The sequence below is a fragment of the Thunnus maccoyii genome, chromosome 23, assembly GCF_910596095.1.
Source record: "Thunnus maccoyii chromosome 23, fThuMac1.1, whole genome shotgun sequence".
NCBI classification, from domain to species: domain Eukaryota; kingdom Metazoa; phylum Chordata; class Actinopteri; order Scombriformes; family Scombridae; genus Thunnus; species Thunnus maccoyii.
This window is the reverse complement of record NC_056555.1, coordinates 22,248,669-22,272,856: the sequence shown is the minus strand read 5'-3', so window position 1 is coordinate 22,272,856 and position 24,188 is coordinate 22,248,669. Positions and strand designations below refer to the sequence as shown.

The 24,188-nt window shown below is 40.8% G+C and overlaps 1 protein-coding gene across 1 annotated transcript in view; it reads left to right on the top strand.

The window, feature by feature from the left end:
• The window catches only part of LOC121890471 (thyrotropin-releasing hormone-degrading ectoenzyme-like), a 198,157-nt gene that overhangs the window by 167,629 nt on the left and 6,340 nt on the right, over positions 1–24,188 (top strand). Inside the window, exons 12-19 of the mRNA XM_042402755.1 lie at positions 799–887; positions 3,800–3,933; positions 4,030–4,085; positions 10,676–10,823; positions 11,009–11,112; positions 11,747–11,854; positions 17,902–18,069; positions 24,042–24,182. Coding sequence (XP_042258689.1) covers positions 799–887; positions 3,800–3,933; positions 4,030–4,085; positions 10,676–10,823; positions 11,009–11,112; positions 11,747–11,854; positions 17,902–18,069; positions 24,042–24,182 — 948 coding nt within the window. The remainder of the gene's footprint in view (positions 1–798; positions 888–3,799; positions 3,934–4,029; positions 4,086–10,675; positions 10,824–11,008; positions 11,113–11,746; positions 11,855–17,901; positions 18,070–24,041; positions 24,183–24,188) is intronic.

Genomic DNA, 24,188 nt, shown 5'->3' with positions numbered 1-24,188 from the left:
CATTATGTTTGTCAGTGCAACATAACTGAGGAAAACAGTTCAGTTGTATATGAATGTAATTTCTAGGAGACCTGGGTTGTCAGCAGATGCCTCAGAGCTTCAGTTTGAAATGGATTAATTAAATTTATCATTAGCAAATAGGTTCTATTCAGCATTTGGACTATAAAGCAATAATTACATCTGCATTGTTCATTTACTGTGGGATTTGGTTTTGTCTGGCAGCATTATTTGAGCGAGTGAAGAATCTTTTCTCTCAGCAGAGTTCAGTTACTCCCACGTCTATCATACCGCTATTCAAAAACCATTTATCTCCAAATTGTCAACTTCTCAGGAACTTCTCAGAAAAACAGCTTTGTTTAAGCTCAGCGGTAATGCCATTTTGAGATGATATAATCGCTTTTTAAAAGGCTCTTTTAGCCTGAAGGGTTTGGGAATTTGCTCAAGCAGGAAATGAGTCTTTAAATGTCTTTCAACTGATCCGAAAATGTAAAAATCACCAAACTAAACGCCACGCACTTCTCACTGGACAGCACATTTAGCCTCTGTCACTCTCTTTAGAAAGACAATAACCCAGCAGCCACTTCCGCTTGACTGATGTCCGCTGACTACTGCAGCTATTACACCCTCGCTCTCTATTACACAGTGAATGTCGTTCACTCCATTTCCAGCTGACTGATGTTGAATGATTGTCGCTGACCATCACCCTCCCTCTCTAATGTCTCCATCTGATAACTGAGCCAATAAAGCCCGATCCAATTCCATTGACCATTACTGACATCACTCTCTCTCTCTCTGTAGTTTACAGTGGCAGGTCCCATTGACGGTGGCTGTGGGAAACGCATCTGCTGTTTGTTCAGAGACTCTCATCTGGATCAACAACAAGACAGGTACAGTACTGTACTGTCGGTACGCTTCAAGCACTGCATAAAGACCTGATATCACTGACTGAACATCCCCATTAAAGTTTATTTTACAATCGTGATTTAATTATCTTTTTACCTTGAGATAGCTGAGACAGGCTGTTATCATGGGTCAGTTAACGATTATAGAGTAAACTATCTGATAATCACAAATGAATTATGTCATTATCTTGAGATATGTGATTTGTAGTTAATGGACTGAGAAAAATCACAGGTACATTCCTCTAAAGAGAAGCTCCACTAGGAGGTCTGCCAGCACGGGTAATACACCTCACTCTGCTTTTCTTTTTGGAGAATACAAAAAAGACAACTAAGACTCATTCTGTTTTTTGTTTTTCCTTTTAATAAAACTCCAGCTGTCCGTTTTCTTTGAGGAATGAAGCTCATTCAGCTTCCTCTCTGGATCTGTTTTTTAGAAAGTAAAGTGTGTTCTGCTTCAGTTTTTGGAGGATAGAGCTCTCTCTTGTTCTATGCTGGAAAATAAAAGTTTCTCTCTGCCAGTTTTTGGAGAATAAAAATCACATTTCTCCTGTTTTTAAGGAGTGAAACTCATTCTACTTCCGTTTTTAGAGAATAAAACTCTCTCTGGGTCTGTTTTTTAAAGCTTTGTTCTAGTTCGGTTCATTAATAACTCTGGACAGCTAAATCTCAGAACTAGAGCAGGGTTTCTAACACAACTTCACCTGCTAGCAAGGTGCATGGAAGTTCAAGACTTCAAGACAATTTAATTTCAACCAGAGGGAAGGAAGTGGAGGAAGTGGGCCAGACTGAGGTCAACAGCTATTTTCTTTGTTTTCCTCACCAGGCTGCTATACAAAGTTTGAAACATCCTCCAAGCTGTTCTACTAAATCTCATAACCTAATTTTACAACATCTGAGAGAGGCTGTGATGCCACGATAATCAACACAAACTTTGCCTTCAGCAAAGGTGATAAAGGCGTTGAGGATCATGTAGTTTTTTTGTGAAGTGTTCTGTGAAGCAGACGGTTGAAAGCCAAGAAACTGATTTTTCATGAGTTATACAGCCTCCTGGCTTCAGCTTTGAAAACCACATGAAACAAGCACTTGAACTTCCCGGGAAACAGCTGCACTTGTAGTGTTCACATCACATTGGATCGATGATAGAGATGGGAAAGATTCTCAAGCATCCAACTTGCCAATATTCACATCATCAGACAACTGAAGACAGTTGTTTAATTGATTGATTCGTTGATTTAATTACCTTGAAAGATGGACTTTCCCTGATGTGAGGCTTTGGTCTTGTTTGCCTTTTCATGCACTCTAATTAAGGGGCAAGTATATGTTGAAGAAATCATAAAAATAAGAGTTTCTCAGGATAATTCTGATTTACATGTTGACATGAATGAAAACTGGTAATTATAGTAACTCTTATATGACATGAATACAGCGTAATTGATGACACCAATAAAGAGCCCATCTTGTCAAATCAAACTAATCAAATCTTTAATAACTAACAGCCCTTAAAGATCCCCTCCAGACATGTTTTAAGAAATAAATCTTCTGCTTGGAATAATGAATTGTGTCTGACATGTTTACCTTGTTAAAAATCCTTAAAATGGCATCTACTCCTTTTCCCTCATTAAAAATCAATGATCTATGAATATGCAAGTATTTGTACAGTGGAGGCTTCAAGTTTCCACATCATACTTGTGTTAAGTTGCATACCGGTCCACGATTGGCTCCAAAGTTGTTGTGATGTTACAAGTCATGCTCGACGGTACACTACTTAAATTCAGATTTAAGGTGAGTACAGAGAAACTTTCCTCCTTCAGCAGATGAATGTGAAAACAAACTGCACATACATCATTCTGCACAGTGAAGAGAACAACATCACAGTGAAGGAACAAGAAGAAAAACATGTTTTTGAGTGGAGGAGGACTTTAAGACTGATCTCTTACTGTCCAGTGCATTGGCAGCTTAGCTATGTTTCACCTGTTCCAATTGAGATGGGCCCTGCTGTCCAAAAGGGACCCTGACTGACATGCAAGAACTGAAAAATTCACCCACCCTTTTTTTTTTTTTTTTAAATATATATGGTGAGCTATGGTTACTTCATTCAAAGATGACACACTAGACACTGCCTCAAAGCTAACTGCCAGCTTTACTTGCAGTTAGAACTAGTTAACAACTCGTTATGCTGCTTTAGGCTTGGGTCACTGTCCAGCAGGGTGCAAGTAGCCAGTGAGTTATTCCGCTTTTGCATCACTGAAAAAACAAATAAAAATCAAATATTTTCTGGAGGAACCCACTGACCAGCCGGTGAGTGAGCAGGAGCCGCAGGGAGGAGGCCAGTTGCCTGCCAGGGTGCTGAGTGAGAGCCGGTGAGGACAGAGCTGAGTCCTCGCTGATCCTCTCTGTCTGACTGAGATCTGCAGAGAGCAGGTGATCAACAGCGAGCCAATCACAGGCCAGATACGCAACGACGTGGTCACACTGTGCTACGTCCACGGTCCCCAGTGAGCATTGGAGAAACAACCAAAACAAAACCAGTTTATGAATATCAGAAAATAACTGAGTAGTGGCATCACATGAACTTCGTAAACTCAATGAACAACAGAAAGTTATTAATTATCTTACAGTTCTCTTGTCTTTTGAAACGGGTTTCCGGATGCTTAACTGGTCCAATGCACAACCTCACCATCCAGTTTCAAAAAAATATACACCACATTAAGTGGGTAATGATACAGTTTCATGGGATGTTTAAGAAACTGCGAGGAACTCAACCGTACAGTGTGGTGTCATCTGCATATCGAATGACTTTAAATGCTTTTGGACAAACTGGGGCTGTTTTCATCTGTGAGAAACTGTTGACGCTTTGATTACCTGACTGAGTATCTGACTTTCTTATTCTGTCTCAGAAACTCACAGGATCAGTCAGATGGATGACAACACCTGGTTGCTTGGCAACATCAATCAAACGGGCTACTTCCGTGTGAACTACGACCTCCAGAACTGGAAACTGTTAATTCAGCAGCTTCACACCAACCCACAGGTATAATAACCTATCTGTCTGTCTGTCTGTCTTACTATTTGACTCTCTCTTTGTCTTTTTTACTCCCTATCTGTCTGTCTCATTCTCTATTTCTAGATTATCTCAGTTGGAAACAGGGCAGGACTTATTGATGATGCCTTCAACCTAGCCAGGTGAGTCAAAGAAATCTTGGTGCAGTTGGGATTTCGATGCCTTGTTGGCCTCACACTCATTCAGAATGAAATGGACTGTTTATTATAATGGAGGAAAGTGGTAGTGGTGTTTTCCACTTTCACTTTTCCTGATTGCTTCATCTGTCACGCAGCCTGTAAGACATCTGAACACACAGATGGAGAGTGCAGTAAGGCTGATCCACTGTTTCTATCTGCTTCTGTTTGTTTTTAATTGTTTCCCAATAAGGATTGCCTGTTTGTTGAATGTGACTGATGATGCCTTCAGATATTTCTGTTTCGATGGACTGAATTTTTGAAAAGGACAGATATATTTCAGATTTGTCATCATCTATGCAGCCAGTACAACCGAGATGGTGTTTTTTCCTCTTGTACAGTTGTTCAATAGGGTTAGCTGTATGAACAGAGATTTATATACAGACCCATGGATTTTTATTCAGGAAATATCATTTGAAAGAGTGATCTTGTATTCAAGGACAAGACTATTACATGTTCGCAAAATCAAAGATTATTTTTGAATGGAGAGAATACATACAGAGAGTGTTGCATTATGGGTTGTTTGTATCCTCATTGTTGCCAGGCTAGCAAGTTTTTTCAAGTCCTTTTATACTGAGTCTGTTAGTTGTGTTTCGTTAGCTCAGTTTAACCTGCAGGAATTTCTGAAGGCTTGTGTAACTAAAAAATAAATTCATGACGAGTGAAAATGAGTCCAAAGCATCTTCTGATGCCTTTACTGCAGAAACAGACCACAGACTGAATCATCTGTCAAGCAACCAAGAATTACTGCTGTCACAGATGATGAGGAGCTGAAAAAGACTGAGAGATGCTAATTGCTGAGGAAAATAAATTTGATGCTTCCAAGAGCCTGACAGGAGAAAGTGAGAGTATGTGACTGATATACAAGCTACTGTTCATACATGTGATTTAGGTTCTGCTTTAATGGGAGTATTTTCACAAGAGAAAAGGCCAGTAAAAGTATCAGGATTCTCCTTTTTCTCTTCTTTTTCCAAAAACAGCTATTGGAAAAGTCTTATAATCAGGGTCATTTTACATTCAGGCCAATATAGTATTTGGCCGAGAAGGCCTATATGTGCACTTTGTTGTTTTATTTTTGCATTTCCAAAATTTGCAAACATGAACCACCTTCTTGCATTCGCTGCTACTTCTTTCACATTCACACAAGCTAAATGGAAAAAGAGCCACACTGACTGACAGTCATAATGGACAAAACATAAGAATAATTTTCCTTTAAGAGCTGCAGTTTGTCCTGTTGGTGTTTCCCAGGGCAGTTAATAAATATAACTCGCGTCATGTCAACTAGTCAACTAGTAGTAGATTCATCTGGCTCTGCGAGATGGCCAACCATGTTGCTGCATTCAGAGTCGACTGCCGACATTAAGAACTGCGTGGAAAGAAATTCAAAAACAACCCGAGCCAGACGGAAACTGGGTGATGAATGAGCGATCAGTGAGGCTGCAGCCACACACTGAAAGAGAGAGAGGTGGAAGAGTGAGTTGTTTCTCATAGGGATGTTTTCAGCCTGAAGCTTTTTGAGCACTGTAACCAAAATCTACTCTGACACAAACCCTATAACTCAATCTACCTCCCTTTCTTTATGTTTTTTCACTTTCTCTCTCTCTCTCTGCCATCTGCCTTCTGTCATGTTGAATGAGCAACAGCTAGAGACAACTGTCAACCTATGTTTGGGTGTGCATGTGTGGGTGTGCATGTGTGTGTGTGTGTGTGTATATGTGTGTACTGATGAGATAGAAGCACAGCAGGAGGTTTCCATCTGTACTGGAAAAGAAACAGAACTACAGATTCATTAGTATTCACTCTGACAGCAGAAGACGCACTTACTTCACCCTGCATCTGTCACTATGGCAACACTGACTATCAGTACATCAGATTTGAAGACAGGACAAAGTTGTTTTGTTTCCGATGAGGTTGTCTTTGGGGTTTTTGTAGTCCTCATAGAATGGTGAAGTAGGTTGCGCCTCCAGTTCAGAGAGATTTTTAAATTCCAGACCTCAATGTTATTTTTATACTGTTACAATGTCAGATGTTAAACGTCAGATGTTAAAAGTTCTGCTCTGAATGCTCCATTTGCAAAGTTACCTCTACTTCCTGCTTCATTTTCATTTGCACAGTGCAGAGTAAAGTCAAGAACGTGTTTAGCCAAGCTTAGCAAAAAGACTATAAGCAGGGAACAAACTGCTCGCCTGGCCAATTTACTGCAAAATGTTTTATTTACAAAGACGTTATATCAGCATTTTTCTCTCAGTGCCACTCATTGATCTGATTACAGTTTGAGAGATCCTTAATGTCAGAATTAATTTCAGTTGTGCTGATTCTTCATCTGCTTGAAGTTCGATCGGCTGAAGGTTGAGCAATCTACACACTGCTAAATGGTGATTGGTGGCAGCAGGACTGTGTGTGTGTGTGCGTGTGCGCGTGTGTGTATACAACTAGTTTAGCAGTAATAAATGGCTGTGTCCCTGTGAGTGTGCACTAAAACAGTGATGGATGTCGCCTTTCTGTGTGTGTGTGTGTGTGTGTGTGTGTGTGTGTGTGTGTGTGTGTGTGACCGAAGCAGTCTCTCGTTAGCTCTCCACTGAGCCTTACTAATACCTAATGGACAAACAATTAACTGGCCCTTAACGATGTTAACAAGTTAATGAGCTCGTTAAGACGACAACCGCAGACACACACACACACACACACACACAGACTGTAACTGAGAGAGAAAATTGAAAATCTATAATCGCTTCATCTCCCTGCTTCTCTGTGAACAGAAGCACCTGACTCATGGTTTGAAGCTCTGCTAGCGTCCCCTGGAGGCTGCAGTGTTCATTACAGGTCACAGTATGAAAGTTAAACAGATAAAACAACATACTACTCCGAGAGCAACAACAGTAGTTGAACTAAAATGTTAAGTTCATCCTGAGGGTGGCACAAGAAGAGAGGAGGAGCGGGAATGTGGAGGTCTTCGCTGGTCTAACATTTGGAAAACTTACACAAAGCCAACATGCATAAATTAATTTTCAGAAAAACAGGGGCTCGTGAACCATTAGATCCCAAATGTGGTCGACCTGAACAGACCCAAACAGAGCGAGAACACCAAACCATCAAAAAGAGCATCAATACATGTTTTTCTTTCTTTTTTTGGCTTATAGACACACAGATATGAGACTCTCAGTTATATGAATGTAATGATATGAATCTGAGGCCATCAGATGGTGTCAGTATTTTGGACCCGACCTGACTCTACCACCAGCGAGGGTGTTTGTTAGTCAGAACAGATTCACTAACAGAGACCACGCCGTTTGAACAGTATAAAAGTAGATTTATTTGGATTGTCGAGAGGGTTCAGGATTGATGAGGAGAGCGTATGGTGGGCTGGAGGCGGGTCGAGGAGAGGGATGAAGGGGGTCGATTGCCGGGGGATGAATGGGAGCTGAAGGTTGGTCGGGGTCGTGTACGGTGGGATGATGGGGTCGATGGCGTTGGGACGACCGGGGACCAAATGGAATCACAAAGAGGCTGGATCGTCTAGGAACCCCGGGGTCGAGACTCAGGGTGGGGGACACGTGTCTCGATGAGCTTTTCTGCTTCGTCATCCCCCTGTGGTTCCTAGAATAGGACGAGAAGAATCACTTATGTGGAAGTATTAACCCTAACGAGCATGTCTTTGATGGTGGACCTGGGACGGCCAGTGTTCAAACCCAGGACCTTCTTGCTGCGAGGCACAAGTGCTAACCACTGTGAGCCACCGTGACGCCCGTTGAGAGGAGAGAGAGGAGAAGAATGGGGTTGGGGGGGGGGGGGAGGGCGGTGAGAACTGAGACATACGGGAGAGAAAGGGGTTAGACACGCTTGTACAGGTATGCACGGGTGATTGAATTTAGTGAAAGAGAGGGACGCGGTCTTGTTCCTGAACCTTGTTATAATAAATACTCCATGTGAAGAGAGTTTTTATGAGTTGTTATTGGTTCAAAGCATTTATCGTGGATACTTTGTACATCTGATAAGCCTGCACGGTGTATAAAACCACATTATCGTCTTAAATGAGTACTCCGCTGATTTGTACAGTTTTTAAAAAAATTGATCCAAACAGATGCAGCAGAACAAGAGATTTGGTGTTTTTTATTCCACACATTCTTCTTCTTTGTCAAAATTACAGTGCCTACATTACCCGCAACTCATCCGGCAACAGTTCGGTCGGTGTTTGAGGTGTGTTATGCTAATAGCGGCTAATGTAGCCTGGAGCTACTAGCCTCCAGCAGAGATGAGGAGCAGCTTACAGAGGTCTGGTAACCTCACTTCCTTCTAACTCCACAACCCCCAGATTTTTTGTTTTCATTTTCAAACTTGTACATATACTACTTTTTACAGGTACAACACCTGGAAACACATGCTGATGTGTAAAATCTGTGGAGCTCTTCTTCTCTTCTTTTTTTTTTTTTTGCCATATTTGAATAGAAGACAATCTGAAGAGACAGGAAATGAGAGGTGAGAGGAAGTAAAGAGAGGGTGATAAAAAGTAAAATAAAATAAGAGCAAGTATGAGTCACAGACGACTAGATTGCCAGAACGCCTCTTAATGTTTCTGGAAAATCAGCAGAGACAGAAAGTAAGTAGACAGAAGAGTCACACTTCTGTTGTTTTGAGAGTTGTTGCCTTGACGACGGCTCACATGCGAACAGTAAGGGTGTGTGACGTGGAAGTGCGATGTGTGGTAAAATGTAAAACAATGATAGACAGATAAACAGGCGAACGGATCAATAGCCAGATGCTGTTGCCACGGTGACCATCATTTCTCTCTCTCTCTTTCTCTGCCTTGGTCGGAGCGGCGTAAACAGGAAGTTTCTGCAGGCGGTATGGATTATGGTAATATCTCAGAGGCCAGGTGCATGATGGGAATGGGGATGAGTGCGTGGAGGTTGGTGGGGTTGGATATGAGACAGATTATGGAAATATGATGGTCTGGAATTTAGAGTTTCTCCGCTGCTCAAAGACTTAGAGGGTCTTATCTCGAACAGATTAACTTTCTGTGCAGGTCTGTGTCTCTCCCAGCCTGCCTGCCTGCCTCTGTAAATTAAAAAAACATTCAGTAAAAGTACATTCACCTCCTCTCTATGTGTATATGTCAGTCACTTTGATTGACAGCTCCGTCTTTAAGGTCACCGCTCGGCCTCAGTCTGCTTTGCGAAGTCATAAATTTCTCTGCGGTCACTTCTCTCTCTCTCTCTCTCTCTCTCTCTCTCTCACGGCTGAACATCAATAATCAGAATAAAACCAATAAAACTAACACCACCTCTCAGAGTTCTGTCCTCGGACCGCGTCGTTAATATTCATGAGCTGTGGGCGGGGCTGAAGGTCAGTACAGGAAGCAGGTGAGTGCCTTCTCCTCCCGCCTCCAAAACATCATGAATGTTAATGAATGCACAAAAGAGGATCGTCAATATTCATGAGCTGGTGGATGTAACCCGGGCTGCTAAGTTGCTCCGGTGGCATTTAGAAGTTAAGTTTTTCTTAATGCGTTCATAGTGTAGTTTATACACACACACACGCACACACACACACACACACACCACAGAAAATAAGGGTGAGCATTAAAGGTCAAATCTATATCATGGTTCTAGCTTCACATTGACTTCATTTCCCAGAATGCACCTCTGTGTGTCCTGGATTGTGCAGGAAAGAGAAAGAGTGTAATAAAAGATCAATGTACGGAAGGCCAAATGTGTCAAAAAACACAATAATTTTATCTGTTTAGTTTAATTTGAATAAAAAAGAAAGGAAAACATGGCCGAAACATATACATGAACAGAGGAAAGTAAATAAAACATACGATGAATACACTGCGTAGACGTAGCGGTAGGTAGCCGTAACCGCGGGGAGAACTTTCCATAAACTTGCTGCTTTTCTGGAGAGTTGACACACATCAACGCGTGGAAGTAGGACACTTCTGTATCCTGATGAGTTGACAAGATATCGCACATTTAGGATATTTTTTTTTTTCTAATCTTTTATAATTTAAAACAATCCAATAAATTAGTAATTAAACCTACTACTGTCAGCATGCATCAACGCTTGAGAAAAGCAGAATTTTTTATGATAATGGCGCCACGGATCAGCTGTTACATCTGTATCCTGTTAAAATGTACTGAATGTGTTGTTTTGTCTACAGTATGCTAGTTGTAACTGTCTCTGAAGTGGTAACATTCAAGGTTATAAAACTGATTTATTGCTCAAAAAAATACGATTTGTCCTGTTTATTTCCTTGTTTTGTAGACGTTGTGTTCATGGTGTCGTTCTGGGATTTCGTGCTGATTGGTTTCTAGGTTTTGTGACCAGTAGACGTTGGTTGAGTCCCCTGGCGCCTGCTGCAATGGGTGGAGAAATAAAATCATTGACTCAATAAATAAAAATAACACTTTTTGGTTTTTGTCCAGAAATTTCTGATGGTCCCCGATTTTAATTGCTCCTTTTTTCCTGTTCTCTCTCTCTCTCTCTCTCTCTCTCTCTCTCTCTCTCTCTCTCTCTCTCTCTCTCTCTCTCTCTCTCAGGGCGGGGTACCTCCCCCAGGGCATTTCCTTGCAGCTGATTGGCTATCTGCCAGAGGAGACGTCCTTCCTGCCGTGGCACGCTGCCAGCCGAGCGCTTTACCAGCTGGACAAATTGCTGGACCGCACAGATGAATACAGCCTGTTCAGTGTAAACAATCAATCGATCAGTATCTAAATCAGTCAATCAATCAATCAGTCCGTTAGTCGGTAACGTCTCCATCTCAGCAGAATAACTGTCTCTTAAGTGCTGACAACTGGGAGTCTGTTAATTAACACTTTATGTGTGTGTGTGTGTGTGTGTGTGTGTGTGTGTGTGTGTGTGTGTGTTAACAGGACTATGTGTTGAAGCAGGTTGCGTCACGGTACCATCAGATGGGTTGGCCAACGAATGGCCCCGGCAACGAGGGCAACGTCCTGCAGGCGTCCTACCAGACTGAGTACGTAACACACACACACACACACACACACACACACACACACACACACACATGATGTAGACTTCCTGTGGTCCAATCAGTATTAAATAAAAACACTTCTGGTACCAAAGTGTCTCTCTCTCGTCCTAAACTAAAGGTTGACCTGGAGGACAGATTTTTTATTTAGTTTTTTTCTTCTTTTGTTGAATTTAAATTGCCACTCCATCGATTTATATTACACTTTGCAAGTAATAAAGGGAGCTTCACTAGAGATGCATAAAAAAAAGAAGCAGCAGAGGTAGAAATATTCTGTCTGGCTTTTAGTCTCTAGTGTAAAATAAAGCTCCAGAAGCACTACATTTCCCACAATGCATCTGCCTTTAATTACTCCCCCATACCTCCAGTTTGTTGTGCAGGCTTTTTATTGAAAACATTAAGTCTTATTCTCCAGCCAAGACGACATATTTAAGGGTATTTTTTCAAACTTTGGAAGCAGACGTACTGTAATGTGACACATGACATGTTTAGCGTTGCTTATTACAAAGACGGGATCCTTGGATGGAGACGTTCCTTTGGTTTCAGTCTTGGGCTGAAATAAGTCAGAATAGACTCACAGACACTTAAACAGCCTCGTCTTCTCTCTTTGTGTCTGCAGGGAGTTACAGCGGGAGCTCATCATGTTAGCTTGTAGCTTCGGGAACAAACAGTGCCACCGTCAGGCCGTCGCCTACATCTCTGACTGGATCTCCAGCAACAAGAACAGGTACGAACACGCATGAACAGAGCAGCAGATGAGCCGACACGGCAGACATCAATGCTGCAGCACACTTATTAAAGATTGAGACCATAATGACTCGTTGAAGACAAAGTAGAGAAGTTGAGAGTCAGTCAGAGCGTCTATCAGCCGTCACTGGAGTTGCACTTCTGGGTTCTTCCACGTTGGCTTCAGCCTCACGCCGCGGTAGTCTCCGCTGGTTTTGAACATATTAATCTGCGTCGACGTCATACAGAATCAATGAAATGTTAGAACAAGCCGACACGCAACATATCCTGTATGTTATACTGTCAGTGTGGAAAACTTTAAAGGGAAAATGGAGAATTTAAAACCAGATCTATGCTAAAGTCAGCTTCACTTAAAGGTTCCTTGTGGAGTTTTTCACCTCTAATGCACCAAAAAAAAAAAAACACAGAAGAAGAAGAAAACATGGAGATAAACGATGCATGTTTCAAAATGTAGACAGACAATCACTGAATGTAAAGATAACTTTTGTTTGTTTACCAGAAACCTCCTCAGGGCGCCTTTAAATTCCAGACCAGTCTCATGTGTGCTGAGAGTTATTATTGAATAATGGAGGAGAAATAAGAGTCCAAGATATTAGAAATGAAATCTAAGAATAAGTGTCTGATGCTACAGGTTGTGATTTTGTTCAGATGCTGTAAAATAGTTGTTTGATACTTGTTTCACCTGTAAAATTAAAAAGCAGGACATGAAATGCAGCCGACGGGTCACTTTCAGCCCATCGCATCGATCCGTTTGTTTCATTCATCTTTTCATTCATTCATTCTTCTTCTTCTCCTTTCTGTTTCCTCTTGTCTGCTTAACTTTTTTTTTTTAATTCTTTCATGTGCTGCCGGCTCGTTCGCTCCCTCCGGGTCCTTAACGAGATCTGCAAAATTAGATTTCAAACAGCAAATTAAATAGAAACAGATGCTGGTGTTCTGTACATAACAGCGGGGAGCTGATGATAAGAGGCATGCTTAAATTAAAAAAAAAAAAAAAAAAAATTAAGCACTGTTTTAGACTCCATCTAGCAGGTTTTATAAATTGATTCTTGGAGGAAGCAGTTACAGGTTGACATGTCAGAGGTTTGTTCACTCATCTTCTGAAAAGGTCCACAACAAAAACAACAGCTCAGTCACTACTTTTATGCTCTTTCTAGTGTTTTTCAGGGTTTTGTTTTTTTTTTTCTCAGCTTTCAAAATGTATTTGTTGTTTACAAAGCGAACAACAAGGGAGCAGTTTACATTATAACCATATGGCAGCCTTTTGGAAACGCTCCATCCCCCCCCACGAGCCCCCCCCCCCGTCCTCAGTACAACACAAGTCTGGCCTTTTTAAATTTGGAAACGCTCCATTTTCAGAGGTGGAAAAACGCCACATAAATCCACATTCATGAAGGATTAATCTCTCCAGGGGTGATTTTTTTTTTTTCATATTTCATGCTCTATTCGGTGATTTTAATCCCATCTGTGGGGAGCACATGTATATGATTTTCCTCCCTGTATTAATTACAGACCCGCTTTAATAATTGAAAGTCTCGTCAGGAGAGAGCTCATCTGACTCGCCTTCACACCTCTGATAAAAGAGAGAAATACACCTGAAACTGAGTTTATGTGATTCTCACTAAATCCTTTGATATGAATGAGTTAAACACATTCACAGCAGACCTGCGTCTCACCTGCGTCCGCAGCCTCCTGCTGTTCTGTGACTTCGGCTAAAATCCCGTCCGGAACAATGAGTGTGATAACAGCAGATAAAAGCTAATATTTTATCGCCTACATCCCACTGGAATATTAATTATGTCCCACTGGGGGGGTTTTTATTGTAAACGAGCCTAAATGGATCAAAAAAAGATCAGTTTTCAAATGTGTTCGCAGTGTGTGGCTATGGTGGGATTAAGCTAGCAGGGGGTGCTGAGCTAACAATGAGCTGCTGGACCCCCATTAACCTCTCTGGTCCTTTCACTCTGTGTGTGTAATATATTCATTCTGTCTATGCTGTAATACCTCCACCTGGCCTAACGTTTGCTATCAAATCATTTGATTAAATGACAATTACTTCTGTACCTGATGAAGAGCCGATTTGTTCTATTTCTAAATGAAATAGAGGAACATATTTATTTAAAAGTCTGTCCTTTTAGTCCTTGAGAAGCAGAAAGTATCTACAGTTACACAGTAAACACAGTGCTGAGATAAAGAAAGTCTAGATTTTAACTCTTTTCAAGACAGGACGTCAAGATCAGATGAGCTAATGAAGCAAAAATACACCTTAAAGATGCAATAATCAATATTTTTATATGAACAATGGATCAAAATACTGTGTGTGAATGTAAAGGTTTGTTGTTGACCCCCTACTATACATGGTGGTACTCTAGAGCTGAAATTATTAGATTATTAGTCAATTAATTGGCAACAATTTTGATAGCTAATTGTCATTTTTAGGCAAAAATGCCCAAATATTAGCCAGTACCAACACTTTAAATGTGAATATTTGCTAGTTTTTACAGTTTTCCATGATAATAAACTCAACATGTTTGGGTTTTTGACTGTTTGCTGTCAGACAAAACAAGTCAAGTTAATAAATTAATGAGCTTCAGGGAATATTGATCATTTTATACACATTGAAGAAAACAACTGATAATGCAGTCATGATGGAATAATCCTACCTTACCCTCAGTTTTCTGTCTGCAGTTTGATAAAAACCAAAGATTTTTATCCAAATTGATCCAAAGCATGTAAATATCATGAAGGTCCAGAGTATTTCCTGGAGAAGAATCATCACGTTCAGCCGACCAGCGGAGCTGTGAGGCGATGAAGGTGGTTCCTCACGAATTTTACTAAACTCACCAATCAAACAGCGACGTAACAAAAAAGGAGATCTTATTTGTCCGAAATGCCTTCATCATCATCGTCATCATCATCATCATCATCAATCATTCTCTTCAGTAAGGTTTTGAGCTCGAGCAGAAAGTGAGTTGAATGCAATCATAGAGCAAGTCAAGAGCGAGCAGAAAGAAAGTTAGTTGAGCACAATCAAAGAAAAGAGCGAGCAGAAACCTATTTGAGTGTGAGCAGAAAGCAAGTTTAGGTTGAGCAGACAGTAAGCTAAGCACAAGGAGAAAGTGAGCAGAAAGCGTGTTGAGTTCAAGCAGAAAGTAAGCTAAGCTAAAGGAGAAGGCGTGTTGAGCGCAATCAAAGAGCGAGCAGAAAGTGAGCAGGAAGCGTTATGAGAGCAAGCAGGAAGCATGTTGAGAGTGAGCAGAGAGTGAGTCGAGAAAGCCAATCAAGAGTGAGCAGAAAGCGTGTTGAGTTTGAGCAGACAGTAAGCTAAGCTAAAGGAGAAGGCGTGTTGAGCGAGCAGAAAGCGTGTCAGGTGCAGGCAGAGAGAACGTTAGTTGAGCGCGAGCAGAAAACAAGTCAAAAGCCGGTCGAGCGAGAGCAGGTGATCTTCGAGCGCTAGCAGACGGAGACAAAGCTCAACACTCAACCGTCGTACCCGTTTCCACCGTGTAAACACACAACACTCACTTCAACACACACCTCATGCACAGTCAGGGTTAACAGTCAGCAGTCACCTTTAGTCAGGTCTAAACTCCTCCACCGAGCCTCATGTCACTCTGTCAGACACTGTTAAATGTTTCATCGGCCTGACGGAGAGATTTTCAGAACGTGGGAGTGACGTCGGGAGCGGCGGAGTCAGACAGACAGGCGGACATATGCACAGACAGACAGAGCAGATGGTGGAGAGACATGTTAACTGTCGGAGTGGGAGTTTGATGAGGAGGAAGAATGCGGGGGAGGGAGGGAGAGATATTTCAGGAGAAAGAGCTTTAGGACATAAAACATCCTCTACAGACTGTTAAAACACACACACACACACACACACACACACACACACACACACACACACACACACACACACACACACACACACACACACACACACACAGTTAGTTAATGGGATCAGAGCCATCTGGAGGTTCCCAGAGACTCTATTCCTCCATTTTATATCCTGCAAAGAAAAACTCTGCATGATTACTGTTATTTTTATTAGCGATAACAGCCTCGGTTGCAGAAATACATGTAATAATAATACAGTAACAGTAGCAGTAAACACAGCCGTAATTAAAGTTTTACATAAGATAAATAACCTGGTAGCATATTAGATATTATCTGCTTAAACACACACACACACACGTCGGTACGCTGTGTTTGGCAGATGTTTTGTGGAGAATGACTTGTAACACCACAGTCAGCAGTAATATGGAAGTTAGCCAGTGTGTGTGTGTGTGTGTGTGTGTGTGTGTATTTGTGTGTGTGTGTGTGTGTGTGTGTGTGTGTACTGAAGCTTGCTCTTAAGTGGAGCATCTCTAAAATGATTTCCCAGGTCGGTGAGTGATGTAATTGTCCCTGCATCACTCACTCTGCACTCTCTCTCATACACACACACACACACACACACACACACACACACACACAAAGCATGAACACACACACACACAAAGCATAAACACACACACATACACAGCTGAGCTCACTGTATTGTGATGAAAGTTTTTAGTTTTGGTTTAGTGACAATTTAGGTCAAGTACACACACACACACACACACACACACACACACACACACACACATACACGCACACACACACACACACACACACATTCCTTCACACATTACATAGTGTGAAGGAAATGTTCAGCTTTTTGCTTTGCGGATGATTCAGGCCACTGACCAGCTGGGGCATTAAGTGTGTGTGTGTTAGTGTGTGTGTGTGTGTGTGTGTGTGTGTGTGTGTGTGTGTGTGTGTGTGTCAGAACCATACTGTTAGTGTAGGAAACACAACAACAACAACAGAAGCAGCGGTTACCCGTAGTAACCTCGTCTCTATGAGTGCACGCCCTTGTTGTTTAATCCCGTCGAGGCTCCACCTTGATGTTTCTCCTTATCGCTGCAACCTCTGCAACAAGCCGAGAGGAGCGTTTAATCCACTCTGACTTCACCGTTATTCCTCTTCTTGTGAGAGTGGTGATGCTGCACTGCAACATTTTAAAGGGGGGATGTATCATGCTGCTTCTTTTTTTTTTTTTTGAGATTTTTTATAATGTTTGTTGGTCAAAGTTCCAAAAAAGCTGAGATGAACATGAAAAATGTCACCTGCGAGTCAAAACCCAGGGCATCAGCTACTCCGTCCTCCTCCTCCTCCTCCTCCTCCTCCTCCTCCTCCTCCTCCTGATGATGATGTCACATCTCTGTCGCGCTGAGGTTGTTCCAGGTGTTGTTATATATCATACAGGCTTAAAACTTGATATCTCAGCTCGATATTAATCATAATTATATCACATTCACGCTTCGCCGGCTGGAACAATCAGCAAAACGATCACATCAATGAAACTGTTCAATCGGCACAATCAATACATGTTTTAACGTCACTAAAGACTCAGAACGTCTCAGCAACATGATTCATACACATCTGGAGCTCAAACTGTTTCCTCTATTTATTCATATATGCTCAACTGAAAACTTCTGGACATTAAAACCAAAGATTAAACATTTAAATTTGTAGTTTTTTCCCTTTAAAAAGTCTCCTAAAGCGCGTATAGTACGACTCACATGACAAATGATTTAAAGATTGATTAGATTATGATTTATGACAGCGGTTTTACAACCAACAAGGCCTGCTGGGAAACAGGTCGGACTGTCAGTGCTGCTGCAATAATCTTCAAACTCTACTGTGAAAATGCAAAACATGTTCTGATTCAATAAACTTTGAAGCACTCGGACCAATTAGGCTTCCTGAGACCTTTCGGAGTCCCGGTTGTCTCCTGAGTCTCTCTTTGTGTCTGCGTTTTATGACCCGTGTCTACAGGAGTTTTTAACGGAGCCGTCTAATTTAATTAACGTCTCTCTCCTGATTAATCCACAGCACCTGTCTTATCAGGGTTTTCTGGTTTTTATTACCTTCTTACCTCAAATGTGGAACACTTTTATATTTTTTGTGGTGCTGGTCTTTCTGTCCTCGTGTCTGTAGGATTCCTCCCAACATCAGAGACATCGTTTACTGCACCGGGGTCAGTCTGATGGACGAGGACGTGTGGGAGTTCATCTGGATGAAGTTTCACTCGTCCAACGCCGTCTCAGAGAAGAAGATCCTGCTGGAGGCTCTGACCTGCTCGGACAACACCTTCCTGCTCAACAGGTACCACGATTTGTGACAACGAATAAGAGACGTTTTAGAAAGCTTGTTTTTTTATATATTTGTTTGCTTTTAAAGCTCAGTTAATGAATATTATTGATCTGATCATAAACCTCGACCACACTGTGTTGATCCCACTGAGAATATTTACATTCTAGGATTAATTTGTCTAAAGAAACCAGAAAATATTCACATTTGACAAACTGGAATCAGAGAATTTTGACCTTCTGTCTTAATAAATGACTCAAAACGATTAATTGATTATCATAATAATTGGCAATTAATCGACTAATCGCAGCTCTTATATATACTCAGCTTCCACCAAACTGTTTTAAAACTCCCCCTGCTGATGCGTTCAAGGACCCTCTGACATCTTCTGCTTTTAATACACATAAAAAACATCTTAGTCTTGTGCTTTACTTACTTTTTCACCAGCGTACGAGCTGTTTGCTCATATAATTGCCTCCATACAGCAGATCTCTGGGAAACACTGGAATATATTCCTTAAAAATGATTTTGCACAATGTAAATATAAGTAAACATGATCGCAGCACATCAACCCCCCCACTCTCATTCACCTACACTGGCTCCCTGTGAAATACCTACAAACTCTTCCAGTCCCCCCCCCCCCTCCTCCACCAACACACACCTTCCCGAAGCCTGCGGTCCTCGGACTCGGGGCTGCTCTCCGTCCCCCCGCACCAGCCCCCCCACCCTCTAGATCTCTCTCCCTTCCCCTCCCACCCTGGACTCTTTCAAACCAGCCCTCAAAACCTGTTTGCTCAGACTTTCAGCCCACCGTTAACCAGTTAACCTCTCAGTTTCTTATTATTTAAGCTCGGCTTAGTTTTCTTTTTCTCCTTTTGTGTAAAGTGTCTCTGGACTCTATATAAATCTAATTTATTATTATTATGATGGAGGAGGATACTATATTGTTTAAATCTCTTTTGGGGGGCAACACAACAAGCTGTAAACGCAACATTGACATTTTATGACAGTATAAATACGTTGTGTTGCCTGGTTAAACTGTTTAGACACAGATTGATGAAGGTAAGTCTGATATTTACTCTCTTTTATCTTTGTTTTTACTCTCCACCAACTCCTGTGAGAAACATCTGCCTCTTTATCTCGTCTCTAACTTCGTCTGTCAGTAGTTTGGTGCTGGTTGCGAGCTGTAAAACCTAAACATTGACCTGAAATCAGTGGAGGATTAAGGTGGTCATAGACCCCCCGGGCTGCCCTTTGTGTGAGCTCACTCGTCATGCTTTACCAGAAAAAAAAAGTAATTTAATGCCACGTGTAATATCACGCTGGGAATATTACACTGAGACAACCTCTCTATAGAAGAAAGATGTTCACATCTACAAGCTGCACAACATCCTGACAGACACAAATCAAACCGCCGTGAAATACTCCAATAAAACAAAGCCATAAAAACACAATAAACACTGCAGCACATTCATAAATACAGATTCCTGCCTTTAGAAGTTTCCCTCCTTGTTTTTCTGACTGAGAAGTCCTTAATGAGGCAGAATATCACTTTGAATGGACATCAGTGGCAGGTGATTCAGTTTGTTTTGGCCCGTTGTTGATCTCTAGTCTATTTTTAACTAGTCCCAGTTCTCAACGCTCCCCGCTGGCTGGCTTTGGTCACAGTCAAAGTCATAAATAGTCGGAGTATTATATCAACATTTGGAGACAGACTGGAGTTTCCTTCCTCTTATAAACTGCAGCGGTGACCTTGCTGAGCTTGTTTTCTTTAATAAATTCTCTAAATTGTCCAATTTCATCCACAAAATCTTCCTCCAGATCAGCTGCATATTTCCTCTGGAGGGTAGCTGCTCTCATATATATACGGAGACGGATACTGAGTGAAACCTCCGATCCAGACGAGGTGGCGATAAAAACTGTTGTTTTAAACTTGTCTCGGCCTGATCACTCAGTCAGGTTCGGTGGATTCATCTGCTTGATTTGACCTTTTTCCGTCCACTATGTAGCCTCTTGTGTCCTCTCCGCAGCAACATATCAGGTGGTTGAAGTGTCTCAGACTCTTTATCTTGATGAGACGGTTGTGAGTCACAGCTAGCTACCGCGCTAGTGTTAGCCCTCAGCTTTAATAACTTTATTTGTATTATTGTATGCACCTGTCATACAAGAAATGCAGCTCAAAGTGCTTTACAACAACAATTACATGACGAGGACATAAAAGAAAATAAAAGCATGTAGAAAAGAAAAAACATTGATGTGACATAAGATGGAAAATAAAATTAAAAGTAAAACCTACTTGATAAAGTGAAACTAAAATACATAGAATTCATAATAATGAAGGAATATAATATGATAAGAAGAAGTTAAAGCACAGAATGTATGAAATAAATTAAAATATAACATTTTAGTGCAGCAGAGAGCGAGCAAAGCTATTTAAATGCTCGAGTAAAGAGATTTTTAGGTTTTAAGTTTTCTTTTGAAAGTATTTAGCGAGCTGGTTTCCTGATATCTATCAGCAGCGTGTTTGTTTGTATATAAGGAGGAAGACCTTAAAGTCAGTTCTACATGTTACAGGAAGTCAGAGCAGCTAAAACTGGACTAATGTGTCTCTCAGTGGCTTTTTTCAGGAGATCAGTTAAAAATGCATCACAGCATCTTTATGATTTATAAACTTTCGTGCTTTTTCTACGTTTCTGTTGATGTGTGAACTGAAGTTTGGATCCAGGGAGTTAATTTCATCAGATTATTATTAAACAGCAATTCTTTTTGTTTTGAAGGATTTTCAGTTTTATCTTCATTTAATTTTCAGGAGTTATTATGTGTTTGTCGACTAGATGAAGACTCAGCAGCCTTGAAATATCCAGTCAATTAGGGATTTTCTCCAGTAGATCTTTCAGCTGTTGTGCTTTTCGTTTCATATTTTCATTCAGACATGTTGCCACTGTACACACGTGACCCACATCCACCCAATCAGCTGCTGAATATTTGAAATGTTTCTTATGGACCAATAGGGGTCACGTTTTTTTTTTCTCTTTAGTTTCGGCTGGTCAAACACTCCTTAGAGCTGAGAGGAATAACATCCTTCACTTTAAATGCAGCCATTTGATCCAATGCTAATATAAAAATGAGATAAACTGATTAGCGCAGCTGTAAAGAAAGTATAAGAGCTCAATTTGGATTTTCAGCTGCTGACTCCCAAATCTTGAATGTGAGTTTCCAACACTTTCAACTTCATTACCATAAAACTTTGACTTAGAAAAAAAATAAATAGAGGTGACTAAATGCTGACAGTGATTAATTCTTGACTGCAGAAAGTTTTTCAAGTCTGCAAGTAGATTTTCATGCCGTATTGGAACAGAAAACAGAGCAAATTGAATGAAAGGTGCTGTGAAAATTCGCCCGAGGCCGTGCCTGTACGTAAATCCAGCCCTCTCTGTGTGTGTGTGTGTGTGTGTGTGTGTGTGTGTGTGTGTGTGTGTGTGTGTGTGTGTGTTAACAGCGGTGTATTTCATCAGGAGCTAACTGCTGCTATCTCTCGTTGAGAAAAATAGCGAGAGGATGGATCTCACACACACACACACACGAACACACATACACACATTCAAAACTGTACAGTGAGACAGATCTGTGTGTGTGTGTGTGTGTGTGTGTGTGTGTGTGTGTGTGTGTGTGTGTGTGTGTGTGTGCATGTCAGGTATTGATTTTCCAGCCAGAGTAAACTGTTCTGCAATCAGAGTGGTAGTACTGCATGTTCAGATAGCAGCTATCGCACACACACACACACACACACACACACACACACTCACACACACACACACGTACACAAAAAAATCAAAAACAGAAACACACTGATTGGTCACATAGGAAATGGTTTCAGCGCAGAGGGATTGTGGAGAAAGAGAGAGAAAATTGATTTTGGAGTTTAATGAAAAGACGGCCGCTACAAATAACCACCTCACACACACACACACACACACACACACACACACACACACACAGAGTAAAGTGACACAAAAATACAGAAACATGGAAACAGAAAGTAAAGAAAGATGAAGGTAAACTGAACACCGTGTTGGATGAATGAACATCAGTCCAGTTGTGAAACTCTCTCTCTCCGTTCTGGTTCTTTGTCTTGCTCATCCTCACATCTTAAAATACACTCGATGTGATGTGTTTATACGTCTAAATCATCAGGATTGTACAGCCAAACCCTTTCTGCAAATCCCTGAATTCCCACAATAACTGACAAGCTGGGAGTTTGAGAGTTGAAAGTGATTCTTGGTTTGACAGAAACCCCTTCCAGCGGGGCTCCTAACAGCAGCGCAAAAAATACAAAATGTCAGTTTCCATAAAGCCAACTTGACCTTTTCTGCCTAATTTACACAAACTGATATACAGCCTGTGCTTGTGTGTTTTACAGCTTAATACTTTGGCTTTCTGAAGACAACAGAGGAATAAAAACATCTTAGTAGGCTGACAGTTTTATGCTATATTTTTTGTTAACAGTTTCTGCTGGTGGTGAGCTAAAATATTATCCACAGGCTAAGATTTTAGCATGCTAACAAACATTAGCAAAGTCAAATTTGTTAGCATGTTTAAATATTATCCACATAGTGAGACAGTGATCCATCTGTAGTATTTTAGCAGGCAAGAACTCATTAGCATTTTAGAATTTACACTAATATCACTATGATAAGTATGCTAATGCAAATAAAACTTACAGTAATTAATGTTTTAACATGCTAACCTTGTTAGAGATTTTAAAATACCTAAAATAAGATCCATGGGATAATGTTTTATCATGTCATAAGCATATTGATTTTTGTTAGTATGCTAAAACATCTTACATAGTTTTACCAGTTTGATCTCAATGTTAGCATTTTAGAATTTACATTAATATCACCATGATAAGTATGCTAATTTACATAAAACTTACAGTAATTAATATTTGAGCATTCTAACTTTTTTACATATTTTAAAAGACGCTAAAACAAGATCCACAGGATAATATTTTATCTAATATTTTATTGTATATAAGTCGTACATAAACATATTGATGTTTGTTAGTATTCTAAAACATTTATAAACTAATGTTTAAGCACATTATGAAACATTTTATAGTAATATAAGCAGTAGTATAATAAGTAAACCTGTTAAAACATGATCCACAGGCTATTTTAGCATGCTAACAAACATTAGCATAGTAACATTTGTTCACATGTTTAAATATTATACAGCAGACTAGAATTTACACTAATATCACCATGATTAAGATCATATTTCTACCATGCTAATGTAAACAATAATGTTTTAGCATGCTAACTTTGTTGTCCAAAATTCATGCTAAAACAAGATCCACAGACTACAGTTTATCATGTAAGTGAGCATATTGATGTTTTTGTGCTGAAACATCTCATGATGTACAAGCTAATCAGAGCCGCCAACTCTTACACACTGACCGTGAGACTCATGCAGTTGACACTTTTCACACACTCTCACGCCACACGTCCATTTTCTCACACAGTGAAAAACACATTCATAACTGATAACGTTACAACGCAAAAAGAGGACAGTGACAGCGCACGGACAGACAAGACAGAGCAGCACAGTGCAACAGCAGCGGAGGAACTGTTACGCCTGTTTCCACTTTTATTCAAATACAAATAATTTTGCTGCCTCAACAAATACAGATACAAATACAAATAGTATTAGTCGTAATTCAATATTAATAGGCTCTTCACTATCCCTCCCTAACATTAGCATGCTAACGTTTTACACTAATATGAACAGTAGCATAATATGACCCACAGGCTCATTTTTAGCATAGTAACAAATATTAGCATGCTAGCATTTGTGAAAGAGAATTCATAGCATTTTAACATTGCTGCACAGTTTAACTTTTTCAAGACCACAACAGCCACCTTTGACCTCAATAATTACTGTCACCGTGGTTACTGAGCCCTTCTGTCTCTCTCCGTGTCTCCCAGGTTACTGAACCTGTCTCTGACCTCTGACCTGGTCCCGGAGCAGGACGTGATCGACGTCATCATCCACGTCGGCAGGAACCCTCAGGGTCGAAACCTGGCCTGGAAATACTTCAGAGAAAAGTGGGACGTCCTCAACGCGCGGTGAGA